Here is a 23,917-nt window from a genome sequence, read left to right as displayed (position 1 = left end):
ATAACTAGCATAGCCAATAGTGAGGTATTAGTGGGGTCCCAGGGCATGGTCCGAAGGCACATGAGCAGCCACCTTGCTGAAGCTGAACAAGTTTGGGTCTGGTCAATGCGTGGAGGTGAGACCCCCTGGAAATCCCATGAAGCCGCCTTGAGTTACATGTTGAAAGAAAGGTAGAATATAAATGTAATAGGGAGTTGCAGTCCAACATCTGGAAGACCATACGTTCCCCATCACTGGTGTCTAGCAGTAAAGCCTTTATGGCCTCCTGGTGCCCTCCAGATGTTTTGGATTTCAATTCCCATCAGCCCCAGCCAGCACAGCCAATGAGCAGCAATGACAGGAGTTGTAGCATAAAACATATAGAGGGTACTTGCTTGATAAAGGCTGATGTCAGCTAAGCCATGCCCAAGAACCAGAAGCCACACCCATTTAGAATGAGTGGGGGGGCCTGCTGCTACGTCAGGTTGATTGGGTGTCCACAAATTGAGTCTGTGGTCTCTAGGACATTTTGACAAGTGCCAAGGGTCTGAATAGCTGCAGGGTTGGGTGGAGGGGGTGCAGTGGGGCCAGTTGGCATGGGCCTACGATTTTGAGGGGGCCTACTCTAAGTCCCCCTGGGTAAAGTTGCTTGATTTTTCTGTTGTTGATGAATTTGCTCAAAGAAAAGCACGTAAAGCATTTCTGAATGTGAAGAAGTGATGTCTTATATACATCTTGAATAAAAGTGCTTTCCATTACTTTTTTTATATTGTTCTAGTTCATATGTATTTAGAACTGATTAAAAATACTTAATGAGCAGTATGAAATGGGGCCTACATTTCCCATCTGGCCCAGACCTACTACCAGCTTTGCCCGGCCCGGACTAGCCGACCCTGCCTGGGCTGTTGTTTGCCATCCTCCACCCAGGAAAGTGGGGCAGAGATCATGGCTCAGAAGCCTGAAGCTGCTATTCTTCACCTTTATTCCTGTCTGAGATGAAAATGTGTCTTTAATCATCTCAGTATTACCGTCAGATTATTCTTTCATTAGACCCACAGACTTCAATGAGACTACTCAGTGATGAGACTGTTTGGTGTAAACTGCAACTCAGGCTGTAACTCATCTTTCACAAACCTGATGCACTCCAGATATGTTGAACTACATGGCTGAGGATTCTGGGTGGGAGCTGTAGTCCAACACATCTGGAGGGCCCCAAGTTGGGAGCAGCTATTGGAAGTAAGTCCCACTGAACACAATGGAACATACTTGTGAGCTGACATATACAGGATTGCACTGTTAGGCTGATACAGTTCTAACCTCATTTACTAGGGAGCAAGCTTCATTGAACACAGAAACTAGTTCTGGATTTTTGAGGACTTGTCAATCCTAGAAAATTCAGTTCGTTTACTCTCAAGTATGTGGGTTTGGAGATAGAATGACCTTGGAAGAAACTTACATATTACTATTCTGCTATACTGGGTGGAAATCTCATGTCTTTTGGCAGTGGCAAGTAGCATTGGGACCTAAATCATTCACACGTTCAAATGACTTGTTAAACCAGGAGACAGGGAAGTCTCTTTAGAGTTGCAATACTATACCCGCTTACTTAGGAGCAAGCCCCATTGAACTCAATATGTACTTTTGAGTGGACATATACGAGTGCTCTGTAAGTGGAGAATTGAGATTCCCACCTTTATCTTGTCAGCCGTGTAAACCAACTTTATTCGGACCCAAAATCCGATGTGAGATTAACAGCACGATAGCTACTAAAAAAAAAAGTCCTATTGCGTTTAATGGGGCTTACTCCCAGATATAGGGTTCTTGTCGCCTAAACCAACAGCAGACCGGCTGGGCCAAGACACAGATACATTATACTGCTTTCTGTTCAGAACAAAAATGACTTCAAGGGCATCCTTAGAACTCCGCGCTCCCGTAGTGGTCTCCGGACAAATGTGAACGCATAGATCCGATAAGGAGCCACGCGCGTGACCGGGACGTGAGCGTGGTTTCGCAAAAGAAAATGGCGCGGCGCCAGGAGAGAGGAGAACCAATGACGTAAGCACAGGTCGACGGGCAAGGCGAGCCGGGCACACCTGGTTCAAGGGCCAAGTGAACTTGACGCGTGTCCTGCGCATGCGTAGTCCACCGTTCCCCTCCCCCTCCGGCTTCGAAGTCGTCTATCTTTTTGAAGGAGCAGCGAATGGTTGACGCAGGAGGGCGTCCTGCCCCAGGTGGCGTGTAGCGTCATCGTTGACGTCACCACCCACTCCCCCCGCACCTTTTGCCGCGGGAAGGCCCACCCTTTCCTTTCGGGTCGACAAGCCGGTTCCTGCCATTGAGCCGCCATTATCGCCGCTGCCTGGCAGGATGAAGATCTGGAGCTCTGAACACGAATTTGGGTAAGAGAGTGGGCAGATGCGGCGCTTGGCTCCCTTGCTCGGGGCTGGAGGGCAGTGTGTGAAAAGAACCAGGGTGGGGAGGTTAAAGGGGAAACTAACTTGTCCGACCCTTCTTCCTGCTCTTGCTTCCCTCCTAAGCTCTGCTATATTGAGGGTCTTGATCGCTGCTTCGCTTTGTAACTCGCGTAGCCTGTTTTTTTCTGACTCCGGTCCCGTTCCCTTTCCAGCCCGACCTTGGACGTGGCGGCTGTAACCTCCCTGACCTCAGCCTTGGCTCTCTGAGGCTCTGGCATAGAACTTTAGGATGTAATCCTGTGGATGTTTAGAAAGAAATAACTCCTACAACTCCCAGTATCCCCCATCCACCCTTAAAACTCGAGGGTGTGTGCGCTCGCACCCAGTTATTATTTACTTCGTTTAAAATATTTGTCTTTCCCTTTTCAAGTGAGCCTCGCGAAGTGTTTTGCATAAAAATGTTAAAACAGTAAGCCTCTATAAAATCCGTAGGACAAAACTGCAAAGGCAAATGACAAGGAAAGTTTTTTGGAAGCTCCAACTCCAAAGATGGAGCTTCCCCCTTGTCGCAGGGCAAGATAGTTTTTGAGTTACCCTGGGGTGGGAGAAGCCAACTTATCTAGACCACTGGGAGCTTAACTGACTGTTCTATCTTTCTTCCCAAGTGTTTAGAATGAGGTTCTGATAAATGAAAGCCCTAAATAAAAAAGCATGATATGCCAGTGAGAGAAGTCAGTGGAAATGTTCCAATGAGTAGTCTGGTTCTTTGAACAATAACACTTTGTGTAAAAACTCACAATCCTCTCTTTCTTAAAACTCCAAAGCCTAAGAGGACGGGACTTTGGTTCATTATAGGTCCCAAACACCTCACCCCTCCATCTGCTTCATAAATGGGAGGGAAAGAGAGAGTTTATTCATTCAGTGAGCTGATCCCATTTTTCTCCCTTGCATGCAAGTGCTGGAAATATCTAGAGCAAAGGTGACAATTTCTTTCTCCAAGGTCATGTCATGGCAATGAGCTTTTGCCACTGAACATCCCTCAGTATAAAGGGTAGGCCTCCTGGTTTCGCCAGATGTTTAGAACTACAACTTTCATAAGTCCCAGATAGCATGGGTAATGGTCAGTAGTTATGGAGTTGCAGTTCAAAACATCTGGAGGGCACCAGGTTGCCTGTTCCTGGTGTAAATTATGTTGCTGTTACCATGAATGCCATTGCCAACAACTTGACAGGCCTTTACCAATGTGTGGCTTCTTTAAGGGCTGTATCTGGAAAGATTATTATTATTATTATTATTATTATTATTATATAGCACCATCAATGTACATGGTGCTGTACAGAGTAAAACAGTAAATAGCAAGACCCTGCCGCATAGGCTTACATTCTAATAAAATCATAATAAAACAATAAGGAGGGGAAGAGAATGCAAACAGGCACAGGGTAGGGTAAACAGGCACTGGGTAGGGTAAAACTAACAGTATAAAGTCAGAACAAAATCAAGTTTTAAAAGCTTTAGGAAAAAGAAAGTTTTTAGCTGAGCTTTAAAAGCTGCGATTGAACTTGTAGTTCTCAAATGTTCTGGAAGAGCGTTCCAGGCATAAGGGGCAGCAGAAGAAAATGGACGAAGCTGAGCAAGGGAAGTAGAGACCCTTGGGCAGGCGAGAAACATGGCATCAGAGGAGCGAAGAGCACGAGCGGGGCAATAGTGTGAGATGAGAGAGGAGAGATAGGAAGGAGCTAGACAGTGAAAAGCTTTGTAGGTCAACAGGAGAAGTCACTTTTGAGATGAGGCACTCTTGAGAGTACCAACACCCAACCCCACCCCAACGTATTTTAGGCTAAAGCTATTGCTGCCAGTAGCTAAACCTTAGGTGAGGCATTTCAAAATTTTAGAATGTGGAAAAAACTGTACAAAAGCCATGAAACTATCGAAGATTGGTGGTTGAGAGAAATGAAGCCAGGTATATGGCCATCTGGAGCCCCCCTCCAGAGGGCCCAGATGGAAGCTCCCCACCCCTGTAGAAGACAAACCCCTGTTCCTCTGGAACAGGAGAGGGGGAGCAGTAGGGCCCTCATAGTAGGACTGAGGGTTAGAGGGCCTCCAAAGCTCAGCATAACTGTGGCAGTTTTCCTTGCTCCTCCCTGCAGCTTCAAACTGGGTGCTGGGACTTCTGTTAACACTGGGCAAATGAAGTACTAAAATGGCCATCCCTAGGCTTCTCTGTGGTGAGAAGGAAAGGCTGGGACCTGTTTTTGTGATAGGTAGCAGAGGTGCTTGAAAAACCTTAAGTAACAAAATGGGAAGCACCAGTCTTCATTTCAGCTTGGAGCCAGAGCATGTGATGGGACCCACTGGTTGTGTTACACCCTCTAAAAATTAATCCACTTGTGTTAAACAATCCCCGACCCTCTCACCATTTTCAAGCTGGAGTTGCTCTTGCCACTCTTCCCAGAAGGTGATGGAAAGCCGTGATGTTCCCTTCCCTTTTTTCTTTAAGAAATTGAGTTATAGAAAAGAAACGGAATACTCTGAAGAATAATTAGGTTTTGCTGTTGAGGGACCTGAGCACCATGTTGCAGTTCTGTGTAGCAACTTCCAATAGGCAATTATTTTTAGCATTCCAGAGAAGGTTTCCTGGCAGTGGGAGATGTTGCCCCATCTCGTCTCGCCTCTATTTGTACAAATAAGTAGGAAGTAATTTCGTGACTTGTTTCTTCTGGAATGATGCAATGTGTCAAGCTGAGGCACTGCCTTTGCAGGCTTGTTTCCATTTAATTGAGAGGGAAGTAGGTTATGATGTATTGGAAAATTCTTGTTTGGTATTACCCAAAAGAAGGTACATCATTCTTCCTGGGAAAGACAGGCTAAGACCTTATTGTAATAAGCACACTGAATCAGTACTATGGCTTTGACAAACTTACGAGAAAAAGATGGAATACGCTTTTAAAGAACCAGCAGTGGCTGCCCACAAATCGAATATAATGCCAACTATGGAAAACAGTCCACTGAAATAATTCCTTTTGAGTAGGATACCCTACTTGCCAGGCATTCTGCTATAAAATAGTTTTGTGGAGTGCACATACTTAAGCAACTATAGATTTCTTTTTATACTGATTTAAAAACGTCTTTTTGTTTCCTGAAAGTGACAGATAGAGATGGTGCCCTGCAGACTGACAAGGAAGTTGTGTGCAGTGCACAGTGGATTAAACATGCTGCTCTAGGCTGATTCCTGTGTGAATCTACAAGGACAACCAAATGTTAAATTGTCCTCCTTAGTCACCTTCATGAATATCAACTATGTCAGGTTACATAAGCCTTAAAAAAAACCCAGTAATAGCTGGATCAAAATCTTTCAGTACTGAATTCCTGTCACTTAGAGACTAGTGAATATTCTCCGAAGAAAAGTGAAAGGTCTACATTACTACTCATTCTGTAGTTGTGCATAACACTTAGCCTGCAGTCCTGTGCACCCTTGGGAGTGTCCAATTGCCATCGATGGGACCCATTAAAAATAATTAGGATCCACCTGAATTATTTTCATCTGGTACATTAAATGATACTTTTTGAGAGGAGAATTTGTGTTAAGTTCTGAAAGTTGAAGATGGTGTTATTTAGATTTAATAACTGGTGAATAGCTACCACCTAACCAAAGTTCACCTAGCACCATGTTCTAAAACTTGCTAGTTGTGATGATCGTTTAGGGATGTGTGACTGAAGCTATATGAAGCTTGAAGAGCTTGAACACATTGAGCATTTGGTATATTTTCATTACAGTAGTTGCTGTTTGTCTTGTGGCAAATTTTTGGTTTCTAGCATATGGTGTTGGTAATCTTGGAGAAGAGTGCTGTGTTGTGTCGGTGTCCCCCCCCCCCCACTTCAAACAGATGGTGTGCTTCATTACTTCTCAAAACCAAGCTCTACTTCACACAGTCAGAATCCCCTACATGTGATGCATACTAAATCAAATTCACCTATGCCACTGTAGTCAGTCTATCTCTGGAGACGTCTACAGCTACCTGGCAACAGAAACACTGTTTCAAGCTGCTATGTTTGCTCAAATAACTGCTGCTGAATCATGGTGTCTGCCTGTGTTTGTAAATGGATTAGGTCACACATTTCATTCATTCTGCGTGCAGATATGTGTCTGGCAACATTCAGACCCCAGTGCACACATGAGAATATGACTATGTGAGCAGGCTTCTAGAGCGAACGTGAGCGGCTGCCTTGGAACAGGAGGCTTTAAAGCTACAGGAATCAATCAGATTCTGGTAAAGTGTTGGCAAACCAGTGGCTGTGAGCAGAACATTGCCAGGGCATATGGCCAAGACTGATGTGATACAAGACTAAAAACTGCTTACAAGCTCATAGACCTAATTGAAATTGTTCCTAAATTCATTACTGGCATTGGCTATATTAACGGTAACCTGCTTTAAGTTGTGTAAGAAGAATGAAATTGTTTTACTCATTTCAAGAAAATCTGACAAAGAACAGGTTAATTATAGCATTAAACTTGTCATCTGAAAGATTTTGTTCCAGGTACAGTGATCCATTACTGGCTAGGAAGATGCTCCTGAGAAAAATCCTTTGTTGGTTTTTACAACGGGGTAATACTTGCACTAGTTCCCTAATAGCATGAATTTTCTGCAAATACTACTAACTTTATGCAGAAACTTAGACACAAGTTTGTGATTATGCTGTTCTAAATACAGAATGCAAGCTTAGCCAATCGCTTTGGGAGAATGTATTCTAAACCAGAATTTGCAATTCCTGTATTTTGTATAAGGTTATAAGATGGTTTTTATCCTATTACATCAGCATACGGTTTGCATGCAGTTTGCTCTGACTTGTGCCCCAAACTTTCAAAATTGCAAGTTTAATATATAACCCGGGTTTACTTCTTGGTAGCTGGAATATTTGTTGTTTGTTCATTTTTGTGAACCGCCCAGAGAGCTTGGCTATTGGGTGGTATAAAAATGCAATAAATCAATATTTTTTTATTTATTTACTCTATATATAACACACCTTTCTGTCACTATACTTAAGGTGGCTAACTGTCTAGCAGACATAATACAAAAGGAAAGAGTTGGGGAAGGAAGAGAAAAATCAACAAGTTCAGTTACCGACTCGTATATGATATCCAACATATGTTTTGGAATGTATATTTGGGATTCCATAATACAAATGAAAGGGATTGAGTTTGAACTAAACAGTGTTGCATACACTGAGTTCTTAAAAACATGTGTTGATTATTTTTGCTCTGTTACGTTTTCTTCCTAGACATCCATGGGATACTGTAATAAAAGCTGCAATGAGAAAATACCCCAATCCTATGAACCCATCAGTGGTAGGAGTTGATGTCCTGGACCGAAGCCTTGATAATCAGGGAAGGTTGCACAGTCACCGACTACTTAGCACTGAATGGGGCTTGCCAAGCATTGTAAAAGCGGTAAGATATAAACTGAATGTGCATTACAGCTGAATGTTGTAAATTATATAACGCATTAAATGCTCAGGCTGAGTCTCCTTAAGAGTTGCAGTCTCCTTTAGAAGCTGCTGCATTGGACCATGTGCAGACCACAGCAGGAAGACTTGAAGGGTGCATTTGGCAGAAGTGATCCTGATGAGTGCAGTGTCCCCCACCCTCCTCTCATTGAGAACACAGCACTCTGAGATCCTTTGTTCTGTCTGGGCCTATGACAGTGGTCTATACAAAATATATTTCTCACAAACCTTCTTGATCTTGTAACTTTGGATTACTATATTAGTGCTTGCTTTTCTTTTTTTTTTAGATTCTGGGAACAAATAGGACAGTTACATACATTAAAGAACATTCTGTGGTTGATCCAGTAGAAAAGAAAATGATACTTAGCTCCACAAATGTAAGTAACACAGCATTGTGGGTTGCATTTGCTGGCAAGAGATAAGAGTTGCTGGCTGTTTTTTTTTTTTACCTACCGACTATATTTGAAGCTCTCCTTGCAAATGACCGAAATATGCTGTTGTAAGGACAAAGCAGACTTCAGGCCTCTGGCATCTATTTTCTTTTCTTCACTAGAACCCCAACATCCACCAAATAAAGCTTAATGAAAAAGACATGCACTTATAATGAAAGGATTCTGAGCCTGGGAATTTGTTTTGGGTACCACAGAACAAAGCTCACAACCCTTCCACAGAAAAATCCTCTACCCAAATCTCTCAGTGGCCCAGTTTGCATGTCATGGCAACAAATCATAGATTAATTAACCCCCATTTTGTTGGATTGTGTGCTGCACATAAGCTGCTTCCGCTTTGCATAAGCAACCTACATACACCCTGGTTGTAGGTTGTTGCATGATGTCCGAACCTGAACATTATGGGTTCTTTATGGGTTAAACAAATCAGAGTTATCCTACAGTTTATTACTGTAACTAGTAGATCTGTTAATGATTTGTGGTAGATCAGGAAGGCTGTCTGATTGCTGAACAATAGCAATAACGCCATGACTCCCTGTCCCCCTCTACATTATACTGTTGAAATTGACCTGGTTCACATATCAGGGCTAAAACAAATTGTAGGTTATTTATGAGTTAAATAACCCAGAGTGGTTCCAGACCAGGTCAATTTCAGTATAATGTAGAGGTGGGTGCGCAGTCATGGTGTTTTGCTATTCAACAAGAGGGAGCCAGAATTCTGATCTACTGATCACTCAGAGATCTACCTTCTGCCTAACCCTGCACTAGATAGCTTTAGGATCCCCCCTGCAATGTATTATTAGCATGCCTTTTCTTGAAATTATTTTTACTGGAGCTGAATGGTATCTGGGATTTGACTATACTACTTGAGAACTACAGTGCATTCCTAAGCATGTATACTCACTAGGATGCTTGGAATTGCAGCCCTGACTACTAAAAAACACTTAACGGCAGCCTTCCCCAGTCTGGTGCTCTCCAGATGTAGTTCACATCATCTCCAGCTGGCTTGTGCAATGGCTGTACTGGCTGGCGATTATGGAAGTTGTAGTTCCACAAATCTGAAGGGCACCAGGTTGGGGAAGCAGCTGATTAATATCAGCTGTGGGATTCGAATTGCAGTTGGTCAAAATGGAACTTGGCAGCAGGAGGAGCTCATTCTTCCTTTTCCTTTTCTAAGATAACGCTTACGAATCTTGTATCAGTTGATGAACGCTTGGTCTATACACCTCATCCTGAAAACCCTGAGAAGTAAGTTGGAACATGCTATTTCTTTGTTTTTCAGTTAAAAACTTGAAGTCGGGGAATCCTTTCTGTATTGATTTTCCCCCTTTCCCTTCCAGAACTTTGCTAACTCAGGAAGCAATCATTACAGTAAAAGGCATTAGTCTCAGCAGTTACTTGGAAACTTTAATGGCAAGCACAATATCCTCTAATGCTAGAAAGGTACGTGTATAAAATCCTTATATTGGGTCACTGTTATTACTCGGAGATGGCTCATTTAAGACCTAAAGCAAGTACTGTCTTTGGTGCCCAAGTCATGGCGTTATATGCCCATGTGGCTAACTTCGTTTATCTTTGACCGGCAGAGCCCAAGATACTTTTGGTTATATACCTTTCACTTAAAGTCAAACAATAGTTGACAAATGCAACACTATAGAACAGCCTTCTCCAACCTTGCATCCTCCAGTTGTGTTAGACCTACAACTCCCACATTCCCCAGCCAGCATAGCCACTGGCTGCTATAGAATGATAACTATAATGTAACATAGTTCTGTGGAAATTAATCTTTAGGGTAGAGAATGGTTTTTCTTGCATTTATGGTGAGGTTTTGTAGAACTAGTTATATACTCTCAGGTGTGTAGATTTCTATAAGGATCAGAACTGTGCACCGATGCAGGATATAGTGGAAGCATTTCGCCAAGCATTCTTCTCAGTATGGTAGAGAACTACATTTGTGTTTGTGATAAGAGAACACAGGAAAAGTGACTGAATTGGTTATTTATCCATCCACGCTCATGGTGCTGGCTGAAGCAGCAGAAGCTTACAGCTCAGAGTCGGGAGCAGGTGTGATAGAAGCAGGTCATTTGATCAGATTGATCTCTAATTGGAGATGCAACAATCAGCCTATTGGAGACGAATCATAGAATAACATCTCAAGTTGGTTGTTGACTTCCACAGTGGATTGTGAACGCCAACAATGTGGGTTGCTTAAGCCTGGTTGCTTTCCAGGTGAACTTGCCCTGTTTAGCACCCAAAGCAGGGGGTAAAAATGGAGAACAGGGCACATTCTAAATGTTCTTTGTTTATATACAAATGCTCTGTATCTTCTCTGACGTGCACATGTTCTAGTTGCCCGATATGTAGTGTTGGGAAGGGAACGTAGTCCCATTTCCTGTGTAAAATAGCCAAATGCATACTCTGGGCTTGTAGTACATTTAGAGCCTGTTGTTGGCCCCAGCAGGGAGTAATCTGCCAGCGCTGAGTGGGGCTGAAGCCAAACATAGGAGGGACCAACACTTTTTCGCTCTCTTGCTCTCCCTCTCCTCCCCTCAGCCCCTACCCAGTAGGCTGGCCGAGAGCCACATGAGATTCAGGGGGGCCACGTGTGAGCTGAGGGCTGCAAGTTGCCCACCCATTTTTTGAGTAGGAGATGGATGAAAAGAACTCTTCCTCTAAATGTCACTTTTAAAGTGTATACAGACATTCAATGCATGAGAGGATAAGCGAAGGTGAGAGTCATAACAATGAAACGTTTTTCAGTCGTCTGTATTGAGAAAATATTTTAATGAAGTTCAAAGAAGGTAGAGTTAGAGAGACCATAACTTGATAGCTTTGAGAGCATGCAGTCTCCAATAGTACTGTGATCTTGCAACCCTGGATCTGTCCCAACTGCATTGTAATTCTCTAAGGCTGCAATACTAAGTATACTTACTGTGGAATAAGTCAGCAGTGGGCAGAAAATACATCCAGAGGTTTTGGACTTCAACTCCCAGCATTCCTGACCATTGGCCATGCTGGTAGGGGCTTCTAGTAGTTGAAGTCCCAAATTTCTGGCGATCTATCTTCTGCCCACCCCTGGAGTAAGTCCATTGGATTCAGTGGGACATCAGAGTAAACATGGCTAGGATTGGACTGTAATGAAACAATCAAATAGCTTGGCCCTATAAAGAATATTATTGTACAAGGGATGTGTGCTTCTACCAGTGTAATCCTCAGCAAATAGATTTATACCTCTGTTCCCAGTCCTCTTTGATAAGCCACTATGATTTGTGTATTTATGTACTTCTTGAGAAAGTAATACATTGTCAGTGTATAGCCCTAGTCAGCTGCCTTACTGTTTCCTTTTTATCGTAATGCTAAAGAACGTGGGTAAGCAAGCTAAGTTTCCTTACACAGGAAGGTAATGCTTCTCTGTCTTTAGTCCTGCAGTTGAGGCCATTTCACACTTGCACACTATGAAATTTCTAGATGCAAGTCACTGTATAGGGTGAGTGCATAGCCTTTTCATCCCCAAGGGGCACATAAGTTGTCTGCTGTGGTGGCAGGGCTGCACATATGCTCACATGTAAATACAATTTACATGCAGCGCACACCTCTCCTGTATGCACCCCACCCACCCCTCTCTCTCTCTCTCTCTCTCTCTCTCTCTCTCTCTCTCTCACACACACACACACACACACACACACACACGGGTTTACCCCAAACACACATATAATAAACCCTTTGACAAATTACCAGAGCAATTAATCTTCAATGCGATATCAGAGTTACTGTTGGAAGACCTAAACTAACATACATTAGTGTTCGTTAAGCACACGGTATTGTTACCCCTTTTGTAGGTGCCCCTGTAATAGGTTGGGAAACAGACAAAATAAAAATTAGATGTCAGGCTAAAGCCCCCTTCCTGCCCCAGCCACCTCAACCCAATCATAAAAAGGATTAAATGCTGTAGGATCAGGAACTGTGGTTCCTATAATAGAAAGATTTATTGTTAGAGCATCCCCTTCAAGTACTGTTTCCTAGGACGCTCTGGGAACAAGGCTTGTTTGGCAAGAACCATAGAGACCATTCCTAGAGTGTTTTTTCTTTTCCTTAGTTTGGTGGTATCAGAGACTGTGGGTCTAAGGGGCCACCAGACAGGGTGGTGGGGGTGGTCCATCTATGATGTAGGAATCTGGTAATGTGAAGAGGCCTTGAGCCAATGGCGAAATTAACCTGGCAGAAATACATATGCTCATTTGAAGGTCAGCTTGCCTCTGCCAAACTTATTGTGATGTGATGCAGCTTTGTGTGCCATCAGATTCTTGCTTTGGCACACAGTTAATCCTTTTCTAAGGTATAAATTGCTTGACACATTTATACAGTCACTTAAATGTTTAATTTTTTTGAGGGGGGGCTCTTGAAATTGCAGGACTGATGATGGAATAACCTTTTGCCATAAGTTGTAAATCTTTTCTGTGTTACTCCAGGGGTGGGATGCTATTGAGTGGACAATTCAACATTCTGAAAGTGTTCTAAGCTAGCAGTCTCTTTCTACAGCTGCATTTTGTACTAACTAGTGGTAATACCAGCATTTATATTGGTACAGCATTTCAGCTTCTAGCTAATCTCTGCATGTTTTTGTGATGTTACTTTAAAAACTTGCATTCTCCCCCCCCCCCCCGCATACAATGCATATAGAGAAATAGCACTCACATTTGTTAATATTGGAATGTGGGGGCCATAGTGGTGTCTGTATTTTTTGACACAGTAATGTCAAGAAGCTCTTAACAATGTCAAGAAGCTCTTGACAATGTTCTTTGGTCTTTTAAGAAAGCAAAACACTGTTAGAACAGGAATGGAAATTTTTGTTGTTGTTTAAGCCTGCATTCCCTTGTGGGTTAGGAATCACATTCTGGTGATAACTAGAGCAGAATCAAATAGTGGATGGCCCATCTCTTTCCTTTCTCTCTCTCTCTCTCTCTCTCTCTCTCTCTCTCTCTCTCTCATTGCCTGTCATCCCTTTTATACAAGAACTGCTGCAGGTCAGTAGAGGGCATTTTGGGAGTAGGTGAAGCTCGAAGACTTACAATGTTTGGTGAAAAACACTTGAGTTTGAAGCTGGTTCAAGATACTGTTGGGCTTGGCCTGCAGTAAAGCAGTTGTTAAATATTGGTGTAAACATACAGTGCCTCTCCTGCTTGGGCAGAAAGATTCTCCTTTAATAGAACATAGTTTTATGTCTCCTTTTTAAAATTTATTTATTTATTTATTTATTTATTACATTTCTATACCACCCAATAGCCGGAGCTCTCTGGGCGGTTCACAAAAATTAAAACCATTCAAAGTATAAGTATAAAAGACATAAGTAAAAGTAAAAGACATAAACATAGAATCATAGAATAGTAGACTTGGAAGGGGCCTATAAGGCCATTGAGTCCAACTCCCCGCCCCCTGCTCAATGCAAGAATCCACCCTAAAGCATTCCTAACAGATGGTTGTCCAGCTGCCTCTTGAATGCCTCTTGCGTGGGAGAGTCCACAATCTCCCTAGGTCATTGGTTCCATTGTCATACTGCTCTAACAGTAAGGAAGTTTTCCTGATGTCCACCGGAAGCTAGCTTCCTGTATCTTGAGCCTATGGTGTTTGTACATGGTGTTTGTACTTGGGTTGTCTTGCTAGGCAGGGGCTTGACAGATGTGTGACTGCTGCCGAAAACAGTTCTGTGATGAGGCAGGCAAACTTTCACTGTCTTGAGTTTCTAGTCATTATAGGTGGTAGAGAAGAGGCGAAGATCTGGGGCTGCTAGGTTTTGGCAGCAGCTGTGCATATCTAGGGCTGGCCATATGATCTCTTCATCTCTTTTCTCTGTCCTTGTTGGCTGTAGCTTTCCAGGTGGTTTAAAATTTAGGGGGAAAAGTGGAGAGCAAAGTTCTGGTGCTTTAAAACTTTATTTTTATTCTCAAATCAATTCTTCAATGTACTCTATGCGTTTCGGACAGCGTCCTTCGTCAGGAGCTACATATGAAATAGGTAAAACTGCCAAAAACACATAGAGTACATTGTTTGAAACATGTAGAGTACATTGAAGAATTGATTTGAGAATAAAAATAAAGTTTTAAAGCACCAGAGCTTTGCTCTCCACTTTTTCCCCCTCGGTTTGGTGGTGCTTCTTTCCCTCGCTTTTAAAATTTAGGCAGAAAGAGTCATGTAAAACCTTTTGGCTGCATTCAAATGCAACAACAAAGTATAGTTCATTGTAAGCATGAGCTGCAGTGACCCACCCTGCTCTGCATTCACCCTCTTTTGTGAGGCATGGGAAATTAGACATTTCCAGTTGTGATTTCCAGCGAGGTACAGTTGGCCATTTCGTCTGAATCCTGGTTTAAGGACAAATGATGGTTTGAACAAACCAATTTGTTGGTTTCGTTGGGCCTGTTCAGACAACACACTAAAAAGGGTTAGGCTGCTAACCCTTTTGCAGCAAGTGGTTAGTGAGTGTGTTTCAGCTGTGGTTATGTAGCCAACATGGTTAGGAATGGTTCACACCACACACTAAGCCATAATGGTTTAGCATGTTGTCTGAACAGGGCCATTTAAAAAAAAAAAAGACAAATTGCAAAGTTGAAGTTGAAGCTTATCTACTTTCCCTTACCCATGAGTGGGGAGGGGGAGCATATGACAAATATTACATCTGAATCAGGCCCTTATCTAAATTCATACCAATGTATGCTGTAGCAAATGCATTTTCAGAGGCATTTTTTTAGCACCTGATAAACTGCTGTTTATCCGTTTGAAGTATAAGAAACTTAGGTGGCCACCTTCTTTAGAATTCTTTGTACTTGATGATGGAGCATATTTCCTACCAATCTTGAAATAAATAAGCTTGACTATCAGTTTTGTTCTTAAAAACCTCATTTTCCATTTCCAGAATTCAAACACCAGCTTATTTTAATGTTCTCATAGTTACTCTCAATTTTTGAGTGTGTGTATATATTACAAAATAAGGGTAAACTCACATTGTATGCTTTCAGTTTTATCATTCAGTTTTTAAACTTTGTACACTTAATAGTTTTTAAAGTAGCAACCACTGCTGTCATGTCCAATTTATAACTCATCCTGTATGCTCACTGTACTACCACCATATTCATAAATATATTAAAGATGCATGTTTGGTTGCAAATGTGCTTGCTTAAAATCATATATGAAGATGACGTTTTAAGGTACATCACAAATTCTGTAAACCAATCCTCTGTCAGATTGTTTTTGCTAGTTCTATACATACTCAGGTCATTTAGAACTAGATAAAATCTCCAATTTCTATATAAAACTATTGATCCTTGCAAGTACTGGTGGCGAGACTCAAGAATCCACAGAATTCTGTTCAGAATGCTGCAAGAAGTTTACCTTTATCAGCATGGTTTTAATTTGGAACCTACTCAAATCAAATTGTCCATTCACTAGCTAGAATATGCTTAGATCAACGCTTGCTATGCTTCAAACCCAAAGCTTGTATTTAGTGTGCAGCTCCCCCCCCCCACGCTGTAACTGTTAAAATTAATGTGAAAATTGCTGAGAATTCCCTTTAAGTGTGCAATTGATGGTTGATTGCAAGCATTTGGTGCTATGAGACTGCAACTCTGTTCCGCAACAATTCCTCCTTTCAGCATGCTATGCTATGTTGATGAGTTATTTTTAGTAATATCCAGCGCTTTGATTCTAGTTCCAAACTGTACAGTTTCTAATGTTCAAAATTATATTCAGTTAGAGGATGAGATTGCAAGTGACTGACCTGATTTGTGCATAATGACAACCCATGGCTTTAAAAACCAACAGGTTGATGGGGAGGAGCTAGAGAGATTGTGTGTGCGCTGCCTGTATCATGCCCACCTCTTCCCACTATACTTCACAACCCTCAGTCAGCTCCTTCGAGGGTTCTGCGATGTGACATGTGAACCTAGACAGTTTGTTTGTTTAGGGGCTAAACAACCCAGCAATTAACCCAACAACAAACTACGTCTGGGTTCACACGTTACACTGCCCAATTTATGAAGGAGCTGATTGTGGGTTGTCCCGTAAATTTATTTTATTTATTTAAAACATTTCTTGGCCACCTTTCAGGGCAGAAGCCCTCCCAATGCGGCTTACGGCAATAAAATACATAAAACAGAATATTAGAAGCAGTATGAAAATAAACACAATAAAATATCAATAAAAATGATAAAAGCCAGCAATAAAACCAGCAACGACGATGGCGATAGCAGCAACACCAGCAGATAAATTAAGAGACGGCTGTGGTAAAATAATTTGTTTTCAATGCCTTCTTAAAAGCCTGCTGAAAGAGGCGGGGGTACTTCATTATTATTATTATTATTATTATTATTATTATTATTATTATTTATTTATATAGCACCATCAATGTACATGGTGCTGTACAGATACCACAGTAGGCAGCGTGACCCCTCGTGTCTAGCAACCCATTCGTTTTTAAACCAATGGGTGGTCATTACGTGTCAACAGAGCTGTAGACTTTGGTTTGAGACCAGAAATAAGAAACTGGTCAAACTGGATGGTATTTTCAAAAGTATAAAAGGTATGAAGAAATTTTTGTAACTTAAAAGAAGCACTTTGGGTATGTTAGATCAATGTTCTTTTCACCCAAGGACGAGATCCAAACAGCCCTTAAGCACGACTCCACCATTCCAGCGACAGAGGGTTCAAAAGTGCTTTATTGATTAGTAATCAAGGCCTGGTCTCTTCAAAGGGAGCAATCAGACAAAAGACATAGGGAATATGGTACAGTATTAAAGCTTTCAAGGGGCAGGGCCCAGTAGCAGCATTAACCAATCAGAACATAACACTGAGGCATAGCTAATTATGCTAAACAGTCCTGTAAACAATACCTTTGGCCTGACAGTAAGTTACAGAGAGTTAACTTCGACACAGACAGCTGGAGCCAGGACTCTTGTTTATATTAGTAATCAAGGATGCAAGGACGCACACAAGGAGACATTCTCATACAGGGCATTATGACATTTTGCTTGGTGTGCAATGGAGATTTTAGTTTCCTGTTAAAAATGGAGGTGGTTCTGCTAACAGGTACATGTGTTTTAGAGGTATATCTAGAGCAGAGAATTCTCTGCCGGAAATCTTGCACACTGTAGTTTTGAGTAGCATTAACACCTTCACTTAGTCACTATAACTGTGATTCTTTGGGGAAAGCCATGGCAGTTACATTGTTAGAAGCCCAGTATAAGGCTGCAGTATAGATAAGCCCTGCAGCTGGTTATTGATCTGCTCTGTTTTCTTAGTGCTTTTTTTCTTCTATCAAAAAGGCATTTTTTTTTGTAGTTTAGAAACAGCACGTGCAAATAATACAGTAATTTCTCTGTTCCAAGAGAAATTACTTGAAAGGGTTTTATTGTATGTGCTATAGCCATTAAAACCAACATCTCAAATGTAATAATATGTAGGTAATTAGTGATAGTGTAGCATAGGCTGAAAATAATACTTTTAATTAAGCTATTTATATTCTGCACAAGGCAAACAAAGTGCTGTGATTAGCTTTGATATGCACATCTGTGCACTTGATTATTTTCCATCTTTAGCTTGCAATTCTATGTATACTTCCTTGCAAATACATTTATTTGAAATCGCTAAGGATTACATAGGGATGCTCTACCATCAGAAGAGTAGTAAACTTCACCTTGCTACTTGTTAGGTATTGAGAATAGGCTTGTTAAGTGGCTACATGTTTACACTGTGGTAAGTTACACTTCGTTTAGTGTCTTGGGTTCACCTAGTGTTGGTGTTTAGAAAGACTAGTGTTAAGGCAGCCCAGCTATACATATCCCTATTGTTGCTGTAAAGAGGTGCAGTACAACATGGATGGTACTGAACACAGCTGGCAGGGTAAGTAATTTACAGTGCATTCTTATGTGTGTCTGCTCAGGAGTAAATCCTGTGGTATTCAATGGTGTTTACTCCCAGGAAAGTGTGCATAAGATTGCCATCTCAGTGCTTCAGGATAGGGAGTAAAACAGAATGGGAAAGCAACCATAAATCACAAGTTCATTAAAATAACTATATAATGGATAACCCACCCACCCCAAAATGGAGCTTGTGCAACTCTTCCATTGCCATAATAAAGAAAAAAATCAAAGTTGGGGGCAGGGGAAACATTGTTGGTGGGGAAAAACATAGCGGTAGGCCTTATGTGTACTCTCTATAGTCTTGATGTAATAATGGAGGAAGCCAGAGATTAATTAGGTTATAAATGTGCCTTATGAAAAGCTTCAAGTTACACAGACAAGTTAGGGATGAGAAACATGATGCTTCTCATTCTGGAAATAGCTGTTAATCAAACCTGTGTCTAGCACTCATCAGAAATGCACTGGTGCCTTGAAACTCTTGTCTTGCTAGACCAGTGGTTCTCAACCTTCCTAATGCCGCGACCCTTTAATACAGTTCCTCATGTTGTGGTGACCCCCAACCATAAAATTATTTTCGTTCTTCTCTACACGATCCATTGTCATGGGATGGTTTGCTAATGAAAATAATACATAACAATAGCTTTAATAATACAAAAGATGATACATGACATAGTTCAGTCAATACAGTTTCCTAAGACCATCGGAAATATGTGTTTTCCGATGGTCTTAGGCGACCCCTGTGAAAGGGTCATTCGACCCCCAAAGGGGTCCCGACCCACAGGTTGAGAACCGCTGTGCTAGACTGATCTAATAGTTGTACTCTGCCATAGAATTAGTTTCTGGTCTTCTAACTTTGCCATAGTATTACTAATAAAATTGCAGTCAGAACAATAAGTTTTCAAGGTCATCCTTGTGAGGAGGAAACGTGGACTATTATAAGATTTTGTAGTGTAATTTCAATAGCACAAGTCATTAAAAAGCTTCATAATGCAAAAGACAACAAAGCCGTTTGCTTTGGAAGTTCTTTTGGTGTCTGACAGAGGAAAGATTTAGAAGTTTTACATTATATTTGGTAAATCAACTTAGCTCTTGTGTCTTTCTTAACAGGGTCGAGAAGCTTTAGAATGGGTGATCGGTGAATTAACATCGACACGCGAGAGCATGAAGTCCGCAATGGCAGCAGCTTCGATGGAGGATTGATGAACTTTGACGAACTTTATTTTTCCATTAGATGTTTTTTCTTGCTGAAACGGATACTCCATAGTTTTTAAATATATATATATATATATTTGTTTATATAATGAGACTTTTTCAGGAAAGAAGCTACTAGATCTTCCCCTAATTTTTGAAGCTTCTGTGGGATCCCCTATTTGCATGCACTGCAGATTAACAGCTATATTTTAGTTTTTTTCCATGGCTTCTAACTGCAGCTGCCCAGTGTTCCCAGAGTACAGAAGCCTAAAGTGCCACTAAAGTAAGCGGCTATCAAACTGCCAAAGTGGATTGAGAAGCAGAGTCTACATAAATACCAAACCATGCCTTGATAAAAGAGCTGAGGGAATAGGTCTATTTTATATCCCATTTTCTTTTACTTGCTACTTAATATTTATTTATTTTTCCCCTTAAAATGGGCAGCTGCAGTTCTTTTGTAAAGGACAACGGTTCAAAAAAAAGCACTGGAGATTTTGTCAGTCTCTAATGGCTAGTTAAGTGGAAGGAGGAAAGAAAATTACAGCACAGGAAGTTGACAGAGGCTTTCTCTGATAATCTCCCTAGCTGTGCCTCATTTTGTTTAGCAGAGTCTGTATGGGAGACTTGAGCAAACCTCATTGAAACAGGCTCATTCCTTGGTAGAATGTGCTCTCTGCTAGAGGCCTCCTGAAACTTGGTCTTTGTAGGTACTAACATTTCTTGGACTGATCAAATGCAGAGTCTGAATAAAGTATTCAGTATTTACCTCCTAGTATTTAAACTCCAACCACTGATGAGGACAGAGAATCAATCATTTTGCTATAGCAAAATGGTTTGAATCTCAATCTCTCTCTCTCTTGCTTTCTGCCAACTCTTGTTTTTTGATCCAGTAGGTAATTTATTTTCATATATATGAATATTACTTTTGGTTGCTTTTGTGAAGGCAACTGATACCTCAGTGGGAAGTGTTAGGACTGTTTTCGTCATGCAATTTTTAATTCTAACAGACCTGCATACATTTGGAGCAACTTTTCTTCATGTAATAAATTATGAGTCTGAAAACGAAATTTACAGCTCAATTACATTTCATGCCCTGCTTTTGGAACTTTGCTTACCAGTTCCGTGGCAATGCCTTTTTTGTGGTGGGCAGGAACATGAAGCTGAGCTATTCATCCCAGAGAAGCCTTCACTAAACCAGTTCAAATTGCAGTTCTAAATTCCAGTTTCAATGGAACTTTCTTCCAAGTAACATTTTAAAAGTACTTCTATTGAAGCTGATGAGGACAAACTGGAGAACACTTGCTTAACTAGGTAATGATGGCTGTAGCCCCTCGATATTCTACACAGAACAGAAAAGAAGAAGGAATAGGAAAACTGGTCTCCCCCTTTTTTTTAAAATGGAATAATATTCATTTTGAGGCATTTTGAAAGCTTAGTAGGTTTATGTAACTTCATAAGCAGTTCATGGCAATGGATTTCATATAATTTAAAGTTTTAATTGGATTATTTTTTTAAATAAAACTGATTGGTAAAAATGTGGTCTCTGGCAACTTCTGTAGAATAGGAAGCTAGAAACATCTTAAACCTAATGCATTTCTAAGCATTTTGTAGTTCAAAACTGTAGCAGAAGAAAGGTGGAAAGCTGTTGACAGTATGATGAAAACAAATCCTTCTCTTCGAAATATGTCTGTTTTGTAGTTTTTCCTTTCTAAATTTCTAGCAAGAACTTGAAGAGGAAACAACTGAAATCCTGTTTCTACTTGTTTAACTAAGGCGGGCAGGGCGTGGAGCATCTTGAACTGTGACAAAAGTATGAATAATGCTAAACTTCCACGTGGTTGAACTCTCTGTGATGTTCTAAGATCCTATGGGAAGCAACTTAGCTGTATGAGCTGCATGTGTATGGAAGTTAATGATGATCAATGGTTACCACAGGCTTTTCTCTTCCCTTCCTCACCCCTCCCCAGTAATTTCAGCATTAACGATTTTAAGCCCTTACATTATGTCCATCTTAATGAAAGGAAAAGGGCACACTTTGTTTCAAGATACATTATACAAAAAAGTAGTTTTAGCGTTGAGTTAAGAATGGCCTGCTGTCCATGAAGGGTTTGTAACTGGAAGTCCAGCATTCTAGTCCATATGCCTGTACAACATAGGAAATGGGCCAGATCATCAAAGTAACCACCCTTCTTCCGCATGTGGATCTTAACCTTTTCCTCTCCCACTTTCTTTCAATGCTTGCTCATGTATACTTTCTGGTTCTGTTTTCTACAGCCAGTAAGCATGGTAGTTTTGTTTCAGTCACCTACTAAGGGTGATTGCACGTGGTCCTTCAGCTGAAACTTTGCTGAAAAACTCCCATACGACTGCAGTTCCACGGATTGTCGGCCAGTGGGGTCTTTTGCTGTGGTCTCTGAAGCTCTTTTCCTATCACTCTAGATTTTCTTGGCAGTCCTACTGCCACCTTCTCCTGGGCAGGCAAGCCGTGAATGTGAAAGGTTGGGGGAAATCTGGTTGCTTATTTGCCCTGTTCCAAAAAGGTCTGATTTTAATCACTGCTTTCATAGTGTTTAGCTACTAAATACTGATCATAGTTCTCCATTTACTGGGCTGCCATAGAACTTTAGTAGGGCATAGAAATGTTACACCTTCACCACCAAGCAGAATGCAATATTTATAATAGTATTTAGCCTCTGCTATTTTTAGTGAGGTTGCCCCCCCTTCTTCTCCCTTCAAGTTTAAGGTACCTTCAGTAAAATAAACAACACTCCATGCTTTTCCTCCATCTTTGGTGAAGTTGACTTTCCTGGCTCAAAGGGAAATCAAACAAAATACTGCTTTTATCTCTGCTAGGAAATCCATCTTCCTGTCACTGACCCAACCCCCTGCTGTAGATTCCCTTCAAAGCTCACGTCCCCAGCACTGTTCATAGCTAGAATTATGTGCAAATTATTTTGCACACATTCCTGATTTGCTGCTTAGCATTAAAATGTCTAAGTTGAGAGAGAAATCGCACCAATAAGTGGAATGTTAATTGTCTTGTTTGCTCCACTGACGGATGAAACCATCATCCATTATTATTAGTAGGCAAAAGTTCTCGCCCTTCCTCACCCACCCTTGGAGATTCTTTACTAGGGCATGCTGCTTGACTTTGTGGTTCACGCTAACACATTTATTTGGAGCCTAAATAGGTTACAAAAGGGAAAGGAGGGCAAGAACCTGCCTATCCAGATTTGTACTCTTCCCCCTTGCACTACTGGCATTAACTTGCTTTGCTTCAAAAAAGATTATTCTGCTAATAACAGCATTCTGAAGAGTTTTGAATACGATACTGGAAATTTGCAGAAAACTCAGCCTTCTTCATCCAAAACTTCAGTTTTCATTATTTTTTGCTAGCTTATCTGTTGTAGTGGGAGGAAATTGCATGTTACACCTCATTAGAACTTTGCTAGTTCTATTACGGTGTCTTTTATTGCTCTTTCTAGGGCCACGTTGTAACCTCATCACCACCTATTCTTCCTTACGTCTATAGTTCCTCTGTGCAAATGAAGACAAAACTTCTGTACCTTTATGAACCATGGAACAGAATAGTTGGTACAGGTGGCATTTGTCACACAGATGCAAACTGCGTCTTCTATGCAACTACTAAAGGTCCAGGAACCCTGTTTTCATTGACAGCTAATCATGTTTTCTAGGCTCATGCCTTTATTTTAATGCTGGCAATCAGATAAATGATTTAAAAAATCTTGAAAAACCGATTTTAAGACAATCTGATTAACATTGCTTTCTTGTAAGTTTTATTAATATAAAAGGATGCTGCCTTTGTGGGAAGGAAATCAATTGCAATCAAAACAGAAGTGTTTTCTGCCTGTATGCCTTCCTTCATCAACCTGTTTAAACTGTGAGCTCTTCAGTGCAGATAGTCTTTATCTGAAATGTTAAATATCATGGACATCTGGGGACTAATTAAACACGGCTTAATTAAAAATAGCAAACTTTGTCTTGTTTTTCTTTATGGTAAAACAAAGCCTGCTTTTGTGTTAATTGTTAAACAGGGTGATTATGTAATATATAACTGAGTCATTTTTTTTTTTTACCAAAAATAACACAAAGGATGGTAGCAGGTGTAATCCTGGAACTAACCAACCTATAATCTTGATTGAGAGATTTGAGAGCATCTGTGTATTAGTTGTGGCAAACTATTGGTTCAAGGCAGGTGTTAGGAAGCACTGTCCCATGGGCTGGGGAGAACCTGCAGGGCTTTTGTATCTGGCTCAGCTGCCTTTCCCAGGATGAGGAAAAGCTATTATTTTTTGCCAGCTCCGTTGATCAGCCTTTTAGTGCTTTGGGTGACAAAGGGAGCTTTTTTTATCGTCACACAGCACTGAAAAGCTGTTCTCTCCAATAAGCACTACTGCAGGGATCTTCCTCCTATCTGTGCAACATGGAGAGAAAGAGACGCATTTAGAAG

At 41.1% G+C, this 23,917-nt stretch overlaps 2 protein-coding genes across 5 annotated transcripts in view; both read left to right on the top strand.

Moving 5' to 3' along the window:
- IMPA2 (inositol monophosphatase 2) overlaps positions 1-23,917 on the top strand; it is a 288,143-nt gene that overhangs the window by 103,698 nt on the left and 160,528 nt on the right. The gene's annotated exons all lie outside the window — the stretch shown is intronic.
- On the top strand, positions 2,242-23,839 carry PRELID3A (PRELI domain containing 3A). 4 transcript variants are annotated; one of them, XR_010025659.1, is made up of 7 exons: positions 2,247-2,378; positions 7,671-7,839; positions 8,183-8,272; positions 9,522-9,592; positions 9,685-9,787; positions 19,363-19,729; positions 21,721-23,836. XR_010025659.1 is itself a non-coding variant. In XM_063130555.1 (7 exons), the coding sequence occupies exons 3-7, from the start codon at positions 7,702-7,704 to the stop codon at positions 19,453-19,455; spliced, it is 495 nt and encodes a 164-aa protein (XP_062986625.1). In that variant the 5' UTR covers positions 2,339-2,378; positions 6,930-6,997; positions 7,671-7,701; the 3' UTR covers positions 19,456-23,839. The 4 variants fall into 4 exon arrangements, 3 of the variants coding, with proteins under 3 accessions (XP_062986626.1, XP_062986623.1, XP_062986625.1); XM_063130555.1 differs by adding an exon at positions 6,930-6,997 and having other exon boundaries at positions 2,339-2,378; positions 19,363-23,839; XM_063130556.1 differs by lacking the exons at positions 19,363-19,729; positions 21,721-23,836 and adding an exon at positions 12,814-12,889 and having other exon boundaries at positions 2,242-2,378.

This window comes from Elgaria multicarinata, chromosome 7 (genome assembly GCF_023053635.1).
Source record: "Elgaria multicarinata webbii isolate HBS135686 ecotype San Diego chromosome 7, rElgMul1.1.pri, whole genome shotgun sequence".
Classification (NCBI taxonomy): domain Eukaryota; kingdom Metazoa; phylum Chordata; class Lepidosauria; order Squamata; family Anguidae; genus Elgaria; species Elgaria multicarinata.
Note: the sequence above shows the minus strand (reverse complement) of the source record. Positions and strands in the feature narration are given on the sequence as shown.